The sequence below is a fragment of the Bos grunniens genome, chromosome 9 (assembly GCF_055505025.1).
Source record: "Bos grunniens cultivar Pamir isolate PY7600 chromosome 9, Bosgru_T2T1.0, whole genome shotgun sequence".
NCBI lineage: Eukaryota > Metazoa > Chordata > Mammalia > Artiodactyla > Bovidae > Bos > Bos grunniens.
The window spans coordinates 39961944-39973993 of record NC_141173.1 but is presented as its reverse complement, the minus strand read 5'-3'; the positions used below and the strand labels follow the sequence as shown (position 1 = coordinate 39973993).

The window sequence follows — 12050 nt, the reverse complement described above, 5'->3', positions numbered from 1 at the left end:
TATAAAGACTATCTCATAAAGCAGAAAAATACTTTTGTTAAAATAATGTAAAAATGGGATATATGTATGATTAAAGTTACATAAAAAATAAAGATCTGTATTCTTTTGTTTGTTTTTTAGTCACTAGTTGTGTCCCACTCTTTCGTGACCCCATGAACTGTACCCGCCAGGCTTCCCTGTCCATGGGATTTCCCAGGAAAAGAATACCGGAGCAAGGTGCCATTTCCTTCTCCAGGAGATCTTCCTAACCCAGGAATCAAACCCATGTTGCCTGCACTGGCACGCAGATTCTTTATCACTGAGCCAGTAGGGAAGCCCAAAAGACCTACGTATGTATATGAAAAATGACTGAAAGGAAAATAAACAACAGGTATACTAACGGTATCTATAGCAGTGATTACAGTATTTTTCTTTCACTTCTCTTGATTTTTAAATTTTTATATAGTGGAGTTATGATAGTATCTAGAACTTACACAATTTAGTATTAAAAATTAGGCTAGAACAATACTCTTGTCTTTATTTGTCCATAATTTGCTCTGTAGCTGAACAAACAAACATTCACAGTGTCCTACCTGGCACCCGAGAGATCATCTGGCATAAGTCAACACTGAGTGCAGCCGCCCTCTGTAAGAGGTAACCCCAGGAATGCATCTGAATCTCATATCCTATAAGAATATCAGGATCATACCTGAAGAAGAAATGAGAAAATTAAACCTTTAACCAGAAGGACAGCTTCTTCATTAAACAAACTACAAAATTAAAAATCTATTTTTTATTATATTTCTCAGGAAATATTATATTTCTCAGGGAAAGGGTGATATAGTGTTTACCTATAGAATTTCTATATAGGAAGGAATGGGGCATTTAGAGTTCTAAGTTTGAAGCTACTTTTGTAAAGCAAAAGTAGTTTCTACTTAGATTAGGTGTTTACTTGATATGACTTGAGAAAGAGGCTGGTAAAAATTGGGGTGGGAGGCAAGCATTACCAGTTAAATGCATGAATGAGGGTAAAATTGAGATATAATGTGGGCAGGGGTGGGGTGAAGTATGAGGGCATGTGTGGATACTATTTTGAAAATGATCTCCCAGGTCATTCTGTTGTCACTTTCTACCCCTCTATGCTCTACTGTCCTTAAACAGTTGTAATACTGAGAAAGAAATGGAAACTTCTTCCTTTCCCTCCAATTTTAGTAAAGACTTTGTCCTCACATAAAGAAAGGCCTCAACAATGACAAGTTTGCCTCTAAACTTAAGAGAAAGGTGACTTAGTTTAATGGGAGAATGAAATATTAATAGGGATAAGATTAATGTGGGGAAGCTAAACAGCAAAAACTAGGCAAAAAATGTGCTCGCTGTGGTCACACGGTTGCACTGGTAAACTGACAATCTGCATCTAACTCAGAAGGAGCCGTTTTGTACTTCTGAGGACTTTCACATGACCACCATAAAAAAAAGTTCGATTATAGAACACAAGAAAATAGCATGAAGATTTACTTTCATAGGAAACCTGTGTGGGCAAGACAAGAACTGACTATAGTCTTAAGTGGAGAACAAAAACTTCTGAGCAACAAATACTGCAATGCTGCTATCAGATCAGAGTTCCTAAATTACTTTGATTGTTGTACTGTGCTGTGCTTAGTCATTCAGTCATGTCTGACTCTTCGCAACCCCATGGACTGTAGCCCGCTAGGCTCCTCTGTCCATGGGGATTCTCCAGGCAAGAATACTGAAGTGGGTTGTCATGCCATCCTCCAGGGGATCTTCCCAACCCAGGGATTGGACCCAGGTCTCCTGAATTGCAGGCGGATTCTTTATTGTCTGAGCCACCAGCGAAGCCCAAGAATACTGGAGTGGGCAGCATATCCCTTCTCCAGGGGAACTTTCCAACACAGGTATCAAACTGGGGTCTCCTGCATTGCAGGCAGATTCTTTACCAGCTGAGCTATCAGGGAAGCCCCTGATTGTTGTATTAGTATTTATAAAAGCCAAAAAGCAGAGTAAAAGATCACAAAAATTTGTAAAGTTGGGTTTCACATAACTGCCTTCAAAGTCATTCTGAATTATGGAATGACCAACCTGCCAGATTATATCACTTAACACTTGAACCATTTTCTAATATTCTGTCATTCTTCCACAGCCATTTTCTTTAAAAGGGTATTTAATTACCTTAGTTTGTACTTTGACAACAAAAATAAGAGTATCACATATATGTCCTTATTTTTAATCCTGAAGGATTTAGTGGCTGATGTCAAAAGAACTAGGTTTGAACCTCTGCAATAATATTCTTTTCATTTTTCCTATTCATTAAGGGCCCTATAAAATACATTCCCTAATGTAAATTTCAATATCTGGTGATCTGCTTTTGATCCATTATTACACTACAGACTTACAAAGTAGCCTTCAAACTTATTAGGAGAAAAAGATAACATATATGCTTTCCTCTATATAAAAAGGACAAGAAATTTCTAAGAAAACCACTTAACTTAATAAAACTTGTTAATCTAATACAACAGCCAAATGGACCTTTTCCCCAACCTATAAAAGTGTTTTCTTGGTAGAAAGTGCAATGTGGCTGGTAATTCTGGAACAAAGAGCAGGATTACAACATAAGTGTGGAGAAGCTAAAGAAAGCAAAGGCTTATGCAACAATGTGGCTAAGACTTAGGCTCAGAGATCAGAGGTTAAGTGTAGACTGACTGATGCTAAAACTGAAACTCCAACACTTTGGCTACCTCATGCGAAGAGTTAACTCATTGGAAAAGACTCTGATGCTGGGAGGGATTGGGGGCAGGAGGAGAAGGGGACGACAGAGGATGAGATGGCTGGACGGCATTACCGACTCGATGGACATGAGTTTGAGGGAACTCCAGGAGCTGGTGATGGACAGAGAGGCCTGGCGTGCTGCAATTCATGGGGTTGCAAAGAATCGGACACAATTGAACAACTGAACTGAACTGATTCTTTAAAAGGAAGTCCAGAAAGGTCCTAGAGCCTTAAAAAAAGAGTCTCCCAAAACCATTCCTGCTCATTAGTCTTCTAAAATAGTATCCAGTATCTTAACACATCTTTTTGTTGATAGCAACTTCATCAACTCTTCCATTAATGTCAACGTCTTCTCAGAGCAAAGATGAACTAGCTGTATGATGAGTGCATCTCCCTGTAAAACTATGTAATGTCTAAACTTGAAAAACTTGGGCAGAAGTGTCAAGCGTCTCTAAAGATCATCAAGGATAGGAGATGTGAAGGATACACACACAAAAGAACCCGAAGCTGATAGCTTTAATACTTCTCATTTAGAACAGGCATTGCAATTTGGTCACAGTTAACTCTGAACGTTCATTTTCATACCATTGGAGATCAAACCAATCAATCCTAAAGGACATCAACCCTGAACATTCACTGTAAGGGCTGTTGCTGAAGCTCCAATACTTTGTCAAGAGCCAACTCACTAGAAAAAACCCTGATGCTGGGAAAGACTGAAGGCAATAGGAGAAGGGGATGGCAGAGGATGAGATGGTTAGACTGCATCACAGACTCATTGGACATGAATCTGAGCAAACTCTGGGAGACAATGAAGGACAGAGAAGGCTGGCATGCTGCAGTCCATGGGGTTGCAAACAGTCAGACATGACTTAGCAACTAAACAACGACAAGCATTCTGAACTTAAGAGAAGACTTTGGAAGGTTGCTGGAGTACCTATCATATACATTTCTAAGCATGAAGAGGATGCCAAATTATTACAGAGCTCTTCTGTTATAACTGTTACACAGTTCTTCCAATTTCTTCATCTGAATTTCTTTGACTCATGTAACATCTTATTATTGTAAGAATTATCTTTCCAATCAGCAACTTGCTCTGTTGTGGTAAATGGTTAATAGATTGATTAAATACACTTATTTTTTAATAGCTATGAAAATTTTTTCTCAGTTAACAAGTGTCTCTTGTAAACTACTACTGCTCAGAGATGACTGCTGAAAAAAACAAAAAGTTACCCTTAATGCTTCTCTTAATAGATTTATTAAAGATTTGGTTCTTTTAGAAAACCTGTGTCATTTCAACATTTTCAGATCTATCATGTATATATGTTTTGACCCAGAGGTTGTTCGGTCTTACAAGACTCTCAAAGCTGATAAGCTATCTGTTTCAAGTTCAAAGTTCCAAGGATTCCATATTTCTTCTGTGAAAACATTTGGTGACAGTAACAAAATCTTGGTAACTTGTTCTTTAATTTTTGTAAATTTTATTCACTCTACCAGGTTTCTGAAAGTTACAGAAAGAACAAGGTTGAGTAAATGCAATTAGTAGTAAAGAACAAAATTGTGGAGAGGGAGCACCAGAAACATGAAAACGATTTTATTTGCTTAGGCAGAAAAAAGTTGCTTCACAATTTATATTGCAGATAACACTAAGACCTGTACAGATGAGAGGTGGAAGAGCTCTAACTTGGGGAGTGGCAGCGAGCATCGGGAGAGGAGAAGGAATCATCTTGAAAACAAATTCTGAGGTTAAATGGATAGGAGGGACTAATGCATGGACTAGGGAAAAGAAAAAGGTAGGGCTCAAAACTTAAACTGTTTAAGTTAGGGAGGCTAGGGAAATGTATAAGTAATAGTTCAAGGAAATAGAGAAAGGTAAAAAATGTCTTTGACAAGAATATAGTGGATCTGGTTTTACTTGTTTAATAGCACTTTACATGACTTTACATGTTTGCCACCTGAGGAAGTAAATGAAAAAATAAAGACGATAAACCTCTTTGAGACTATGCATCTGTATTTAATTCAGTTTTATATTCAGCACCTAGCACTGTATTTTACAGAGTTGATACTTAAGTACTGACCAGGCTAAGAGTTTTATGTGCTTTATCACACTTAATTCTAATACCTATTACCCATTTTACAGATGAGGAAATTAAAGTTTAGAGAGATAAGCAACTTGTTCAAGACAAAGACAAAAAGACAGAGATGGCTGACTCCCAAGCCTATGCTCTTAGCAAAGCCTGTGTTAAGTAGGTACTCAACAAATGAGGTTTAAGAAGGAAATAACCTTTAAGGGAGTTGTTTGGAGTAATACATAAATAACATTACAGAATTGAAATGCTAATATTTAATTCTTCTCTTCCTAGTAGCCATGTGATGTAGAGTAAGAACCAGAAGTCAATTTTGTTTTCTTTACTGCACTTTTCTTAACAACTGGTATAATTCATGTTATGGACATTTAAGAAAGTTACTACACTTGCAAATAACTGACAAGATTCTCAATGTTGGCAGGTACTCCTATTGCTAGAAATATACCTAACAAGGAGAACACAAGTCTACAAAGCCCAGGGACACTACTAGATATGCATTGGCCCACAAAATGGTATTTGACTAAAACTCTTACATGTTCCTTTTCCTAAGCTGCTTGCAGTATGAGCTCTGAAAGTACCTGACATGTTGACAAGCTGTGTGAGAAGATAAAAGATAGGACTGACAATGGTAAGACTCAAGTGGATGGGAATCCATCCAGTCGCCAGTGCTATAAATAGTAAAAATACATTCCTCTTTTTTCCTCCCTAGAGTGGTGGGGAGTAGCATATCATTTTTTCTTTTTCTGATGCTCTGACATCTAATTTTGTTTCTTTGAAAATGTTTTCTGGTGTTCTAATTTTCTTTCTTAAAAGATTCTTTTTAATTGAAGGGTAATTGGTTTACAATATTGTGTTAGTTTCTGCCATACATCAACATGAATCAGCCATACGTATACATACGGAGAAGGCAATGGCACCCCACTCCAGTACTCTTGCCTGGAAAATCCCATGGACGGAGGAGCCTGGTAGGCTGCAGTCCATGGGGTCGCTACAAGTCGGACATGACTGAGCGACTTCACTTTCATGCATTGGAGAAGGAAATGGCAACCCACTCCAGTGTTCTTGCCTGGAGAGTCCCAGGGACGGGGGAGCCTTGTGGGCTGCCGTCTCTGGGGTTGCACAGAGTCAGACATGACTGAAGTGACTTAGTAGTAGTAGTATACATATGTCCCATATCTCTTGAACCTCCCTCCCACCTCATCATACCCTTCTAGGTTCTAATTTTCAAAATAGATTGTGTTAACCCATTTGGGATTCAATCAGATGTTGAGTCAGTAAAATATCATCACTGATCTTTAATACAGTATATCATCTCACTTTTACAGGAAAAAGTTTTCCAAAGCAAAACAGAAAGGGTTGGGTTTAACAACATGCTCAAGGACAGCTTTTATCCATACATCAGAATCCAAAGAGTTATTTTCCAGCCTGCTTTTAGGCATTTAAAAACCTAAACCTAGCAACAGGCAGAAGTTTTAAGTTTCTAGAAAAGTGAAACACATCGCTACGAAGAGTTATACTCTTGAGAACATGCAAAAGAGATTCACTTAATTGTTTTATTTTTAAATTAAAACAGCTTTGGTAAAACATTGTTTTCATACATTTTGACAAGATTCTACTATCAAGCATCAAAGCCAACATCAAATGGTCAAAAGAGATTTTTAAGAAATTATGTACACAAAAGGGTATGTACCAGATAGTCCTAGATTTATGAACAGATTATAATCCAAAATTTTGGAAATACAGATTTGTTTAGAACTCAGAAAACATTTTCTTAAAAAAAAAAAAAAAAGTAAAAAGGTATTGAAATGGTGGTTCCTAGAGTAGAACCCTATTTAATCAATGATACAATTTAACTTTATAGTTATTATTTCATCACCACAGAAAAATGCTAAAATCTAACTGGAAAAAGCTAGAAGCTAAGCTAGTATTTGTCTTTCACTGGCCCCTCAGTCTTGAGAATAGAATATTCTTTTTTTTATCCCTAATCTGATGGAAATGATGATGGTGATTGGAGATGAGAGCAAAATCCTTTCTAGAATAACTTTTCTTTCAAGGGCCACAGGAAGTGACTCACTTTCTCTTTTTTACCTTCACCTACATTACTCAGCAATAGCACAAAAGGACTGGAAAAATCATAAAATAAAAACAATACCTCTTTATTATATTTGCAATTTCTTGAAAAAGTGTCTTCTCATCAGCAGCATAGGTAACTTGTAGTCCTGTGATTCCAGATCTAATAAGTAATGGGGTCTGATATCTGATATCTAAGAAATAAACAAAATGTTTATTATATATAATTGTGTTAAGTAATATTATCTTACTTTTGAGTAAAATTATACAACTAGAATATTTTAAAATAAGACAGCTTCCCCAAAGTAAACACATAATTGTTTCCTGAAAATTTTCTTAAAGGTTTTCTTTCTAGCACAATTTGCAACTGAAAATTCAAATTTTATGTTTTCAGCTATTTTACTAAAAGTCTATATTCACAAAATTCCCTAGATAACATGTCACCCAAAAAGAAATTTTATTACTTTATCTCTTTTTATAGGAAGAGCTTTGCTTAGTAGAAAATATTTTAATTAGTGGTATGCTGGAAAACGTTGACAAGCACCTCTCCATGGAGGGGGCGTTAGGGGGAGCCCTGATTTGTACTGCTTGCCTATTTCTAAGACATGAGAAATTCTGACCATGGCTAAATTCAAATTACCAATGTGACATCAACTACTTCAAAAAATTCATGAAAATTTAGCAACTGGCTCATGAGCTGGTACAAGCCAGCTCAAGCACATCATTGATTAAACTGCAAATTCCTGAACAGTTTTGTTCCGTTAAACCTTCCTCCTCAATTGACTGAATTCAGATATTACTATTTAAAACTGCCAAAGAACACTTGGTATTTTATAAAATGCCTTATGTGGTATCCTATATGAAAAACCTCTGAACTTAATGTATTTATAGAGAAATATCAACAAAATTGGAATATACTTTAAGTAGTTTGCAAGCCATTAACTTACAGTAGTAAGTTAAAAATTTAAAAAAAAAAATTTTTGGCCACACTGCATGGCATGTGGGATCTTAGTTCCTTGACCAGGGATTGGAACCTGTACTCCCTGCACTGGAAGGGTGGAGTCTTAATCACTGGACCACCAGGAAAGTCCATAACTTAACTTCTTAAAGCAAAGAAAAACTCTGTATTAGCAACAAAATACCAGCATGTATATATAAGGAGGACTGTCTACCCAACGTATAGATATAATATCATTTGAATTCAACAGTAACAATTAGTATTTTATATAATATTTAGATCAAATTAGATATGCTAATTGGAAATTTTATTAAGCTGTTTATATTGTACTGCTTCTAACTTCTAACAGTAATTCAAGAATAATGAATCTAAGACCAAATTATATACAACACCTCCTATTCCCACCTCAGCAAACATTTAGAGAGAAGTTCTTTTTTTAAGGCTAGCAAAACTTTATTACCAAAGTTTTATGAGCACAATATAAGAAATGAAAATTAAATGCCAGAATTCTTCATGAACATAGGTGCACGCATCCTAATATAACAGTGGCAAACTGAATACAGCAATAGCTAAAACAATATACATCAAAGCCAAGGTGAATGTATCCTAGTATTTAAAGTTCTGTTTAACACCAGGGAATTAGTTATTTTAATCTGACACAATAACAGACTGTAAGATGTGCATGGTAGGAAACTCACAGATGCATAATCAACAAAATAGTACTATTTGAGGAAGTTCCTAACCATGAGGTAGAGAGGAGTTCTTTATGCTTGTTTGGTTTAGACCCTGAGCAAAGAAACTGCCCCAACACAAGGTTCTTCCTCGTGTGAAAGTGAAAGTGTTAGTCCCTCAGTCGTATCCAACTTTTTGGGACCCCCTGGACTGTAGTCTGCCAGGCTCCCTGGTCCACGGAATTCTCCAGGCAAGAATACCAGAGTGCCTAGGCATTTCCTTCTCCAGGGGATCTTCCCAATCCAGGGATCAAACCCAGACCTCCTGCACTGCAGGCAGATGCTTTACCGTCTGAGACACCAGGGAAGCCTACATACTTCCTAGGGTATGTAGGTATAAAATTAATAAAAATGATCAATACCTTGACTAGACACTGTCTTGTCTTTATCAATCACTATTACACCTGTGAGTTCTGTTTTGTCTGTATCCGGTAGTGGAGTGTCAGATGAGATGCAGTAGAACAGAGCACAGATTGGGTCAAATTCAGGATCTGGTTCTAAGTCTCGTCTAGTTCGAGCATGTAATTCCACACTGATTAGGGTAAGATTTTGTATCTATAAAAGGAAATAAATACCATGGTTTTAAGCATTTTTTTGAGACAAACTGAAAGTAGTATGTTTCACTAAGGCTCTGAGGAAATACATGTGTAAAATTACAGAAAAATGCTATATAGGACACATTCACAAATTAAAACTAGGTTTTTAGTTGTAAGATCAGATTAAATCAATTCATGTTTTTCTTTTAAAAACTCTCTCTAGAGTACATGCAGTGCCTCTCAATTTCTATTTGAGAAAGAATGACTAGGCCAAAAGGTACATTCAAAGCAAAGTCTATTACTTTTTACTTTCCATTCAGTTAACTATTGTTCTACCTGTACTTTAAATTCAAAAGAGTTCTACTTTTTAGTTTGAAACTCCTACTTGTTAATTCTCTGAGAGTTACTTAGACTTTCATATATAATAGACAATTTTTAAAATAGTTTTTCCTGAAAACAAAAATCATAAGAATTCTAAGATGTCAAATACAACAGCCAGTTTTTTGACCATGTACATTTTCTCTTTGACATGTAATCCAAAAAATGTAATACTTTTGCTTTTTACACTTAACTTCCTATGCCAATAAAAACACTTAACAGTAATCCTTACTTACTTCTCTAAGACAGAGTTAAATAAGAATAAACTCTGGATAAGGAAAAAAGATATAGATTGGATTCATGATTACAGCTGGAATTATAGCCATTACTGTACCAGTGATATACAGATATCTGGCAGTGGAAAATAGGAGAGTACTGTTACAATACTGCAATTATTCAGGTCACCTTAATTTAATAAAGGATCTATATTTTGTATTTATCGTGCATGCCATCTGTTGAAATGTAAATGCAGAAATTCTCCTTAGCGATGGGAGTAGAATTTAGTAGGTATCTCTGGAGGACAACTAAATAATATCAATCAAAATTTTATAAGGACAGAACAAATTAGTGGTTACCACTGGGAAGAGAAGGCGGGAAGGTCACGATGGGATAGAGGATTAAGAGATACAAAATATTTTGTATAAAATAAATAAGCAACAAGGATATATTATACAGCACAAGGAAATACAGCGATTATTTTATAATAATTTTAAATGGAGTACCATCTATAAAAGTATTGAATCACTATATACCTGAAACATATAATATTGTAAATCAACTATTTCAATTAAAAACAAGACATGTCCTTCAATCTAGCATTCCTACTCCTGAGAATGTATCCAGTAGATATACTATGTGGCCAAAATATATGCACAAAATGCACAAAGATGTTTACTAAGATGATACTATTTTCAGTTTTTATAAATTATAAACGACTAAAAACCTAAATCTCTATCAGTTTGGAACTGGTTACTGCCAATAAATTAGGTGGCATACATAAATGCTACACAGAATGAATACTCTGTAACCTTTAACATTTTGAAAAGAATGAACCAGATCTATATGTCCTAATATGGAAAGATCACCATAATACAGTGATAAATGGAATAAATGAGTGTAATATGCTTCCACATATATAAAAAATGTTAAGCACATGCATAGAAAATGTCTGCAAAGAGACAAAAAACACAAAACTGTTTACTGTTTTGGGGGAAGGGAATTCATATGGGAGAGAAGCTTACTTTCAATGTAAATATTTTTGTCTTGAAGTTTTTTACCATGTACATGTAATAGTGCATGCATTCATCAGTAAATTTGTTATTAAGTACTTTTTAAAATATAAAGAACATTAATTATGCATGTATAAGGCATATGGAATAAAACAAATCTCCAAAAATTGTGAAATGGAAACCGTCTCCCTAAACCTAAACAAAACAAAAAATCAGTTTAATTAGAAAAGAAGGAACATGTGGAAAAACTATGGAGAAGACTGAAGACAATTTCGGGCCAAAAGAGTTCTGGAGGTTGATTTAGTTATACACTAGGCCAAATTTCACACTCCAATTTTGCCTTTTCACTCCTCAATATAAAATGCATTATAGTTCTTAGGGGTACTTTTTTTAAGCCAACATATGGAATGAAGAGATGGAGAGAGATTTACCGAGTGTAATCAGTAAAGAAGGGGGTAAGAAAAGGGAATACAAACCTCTTTTTCTGCACTGAGTACTTTATATGTAGAAGAGAGAAAGAGAGATTAGCCCAGGGTAATGGAAAAGAGGAAAAATGCTTGGAGCACAATTTCCTAGTAAAGGGAATGGAGTACAGTAGTTTTATTTTGGTGCATTCCCTATCTGACCACCAGGTGGCTATTTGGACTGTGTCTTGAGACACAAAAAGCATGTGAGGAAGCTACGAGCAACTTGCCAGACCTTCAGAGAGATTTTAACTTCAAGAAGGCCCAAGATTCTAAAATAGGGTTACATAGAATAAAACAACAGTATAAGAAGGAAAATACGTTTTTCAGATAATAACAGAAAAAAATCAAACGCAACATGTCTTTTTGTAAAGGTCTATCACATTTGCTTTAATAAATATTTTTTACAAAGTATTTTCTTTAACTTTTGAATTTTGGGTGTGTACTTGATAAGATAAACATTCCTGAGCTTGTTACTTAATTTATCTGAGCTTCAGGGGATAGTATAGAATCAGATATAAAACAGGAACTAAATGAATGCTGCTGAATGAAGAAATGTGCAAATAAACTATTAGGTAGACTATGTTCTGATCTAATTCTAAAAAAGTAAAAATCTTAGATCAAAGTTAGGGTAAAAATGAGGACAATATTTAAATTTTTCTTAGTCAACTCATCTAATCCTCAGAAGATAGAACCTATTGGAGACCAAAAACCCAACCAAAAAAATCATATTCTTAGCTATAAGGGCAAAGACATAAAACAACTGTATAAACCAGTACTGACCCAAAGAAATATGAAAATCACATTCATAATTTAAAATTTTCCAGTACTCACATT

At 35.4% G+C, this 12050-nt stretch overlaps 1 protein-coding gene across 16 annotated transcripts in view; it reads right to left on the bottom strand.

Annotated features, from left to right (window-relative positions):
- The window catches only part of REV3L (REV3 like, DNA directed polymerase zeta catalytic subunit), a 177994-nt gene that overhangs the window by 49839 nt on the left and 116105 nt on the right, over positions 1 to 12050 (bottom strand). For all 16 annotated transcript variants that reach the window (XM_086317268.1, XM_086317275.1, XM_086317267.1 and 13 more), the window contains 3 exons: positions 8969 to 9161; positions 7000 to 7111; positions 573 to 688 (listed from right to left, as the gene is read on the bottom strand). In XM_086317268.1, the coding sequence (XP_086173394.1) occupies positions 573 to 688; positions 7000 to 7111; positions 8969 to 9161 (421 nt within the window). The remainder of the gene's footprint in view (positions 1 to 572; positions 689 to 6999; positions 7112 to 8968; positions 9162 to 12050) is intronic.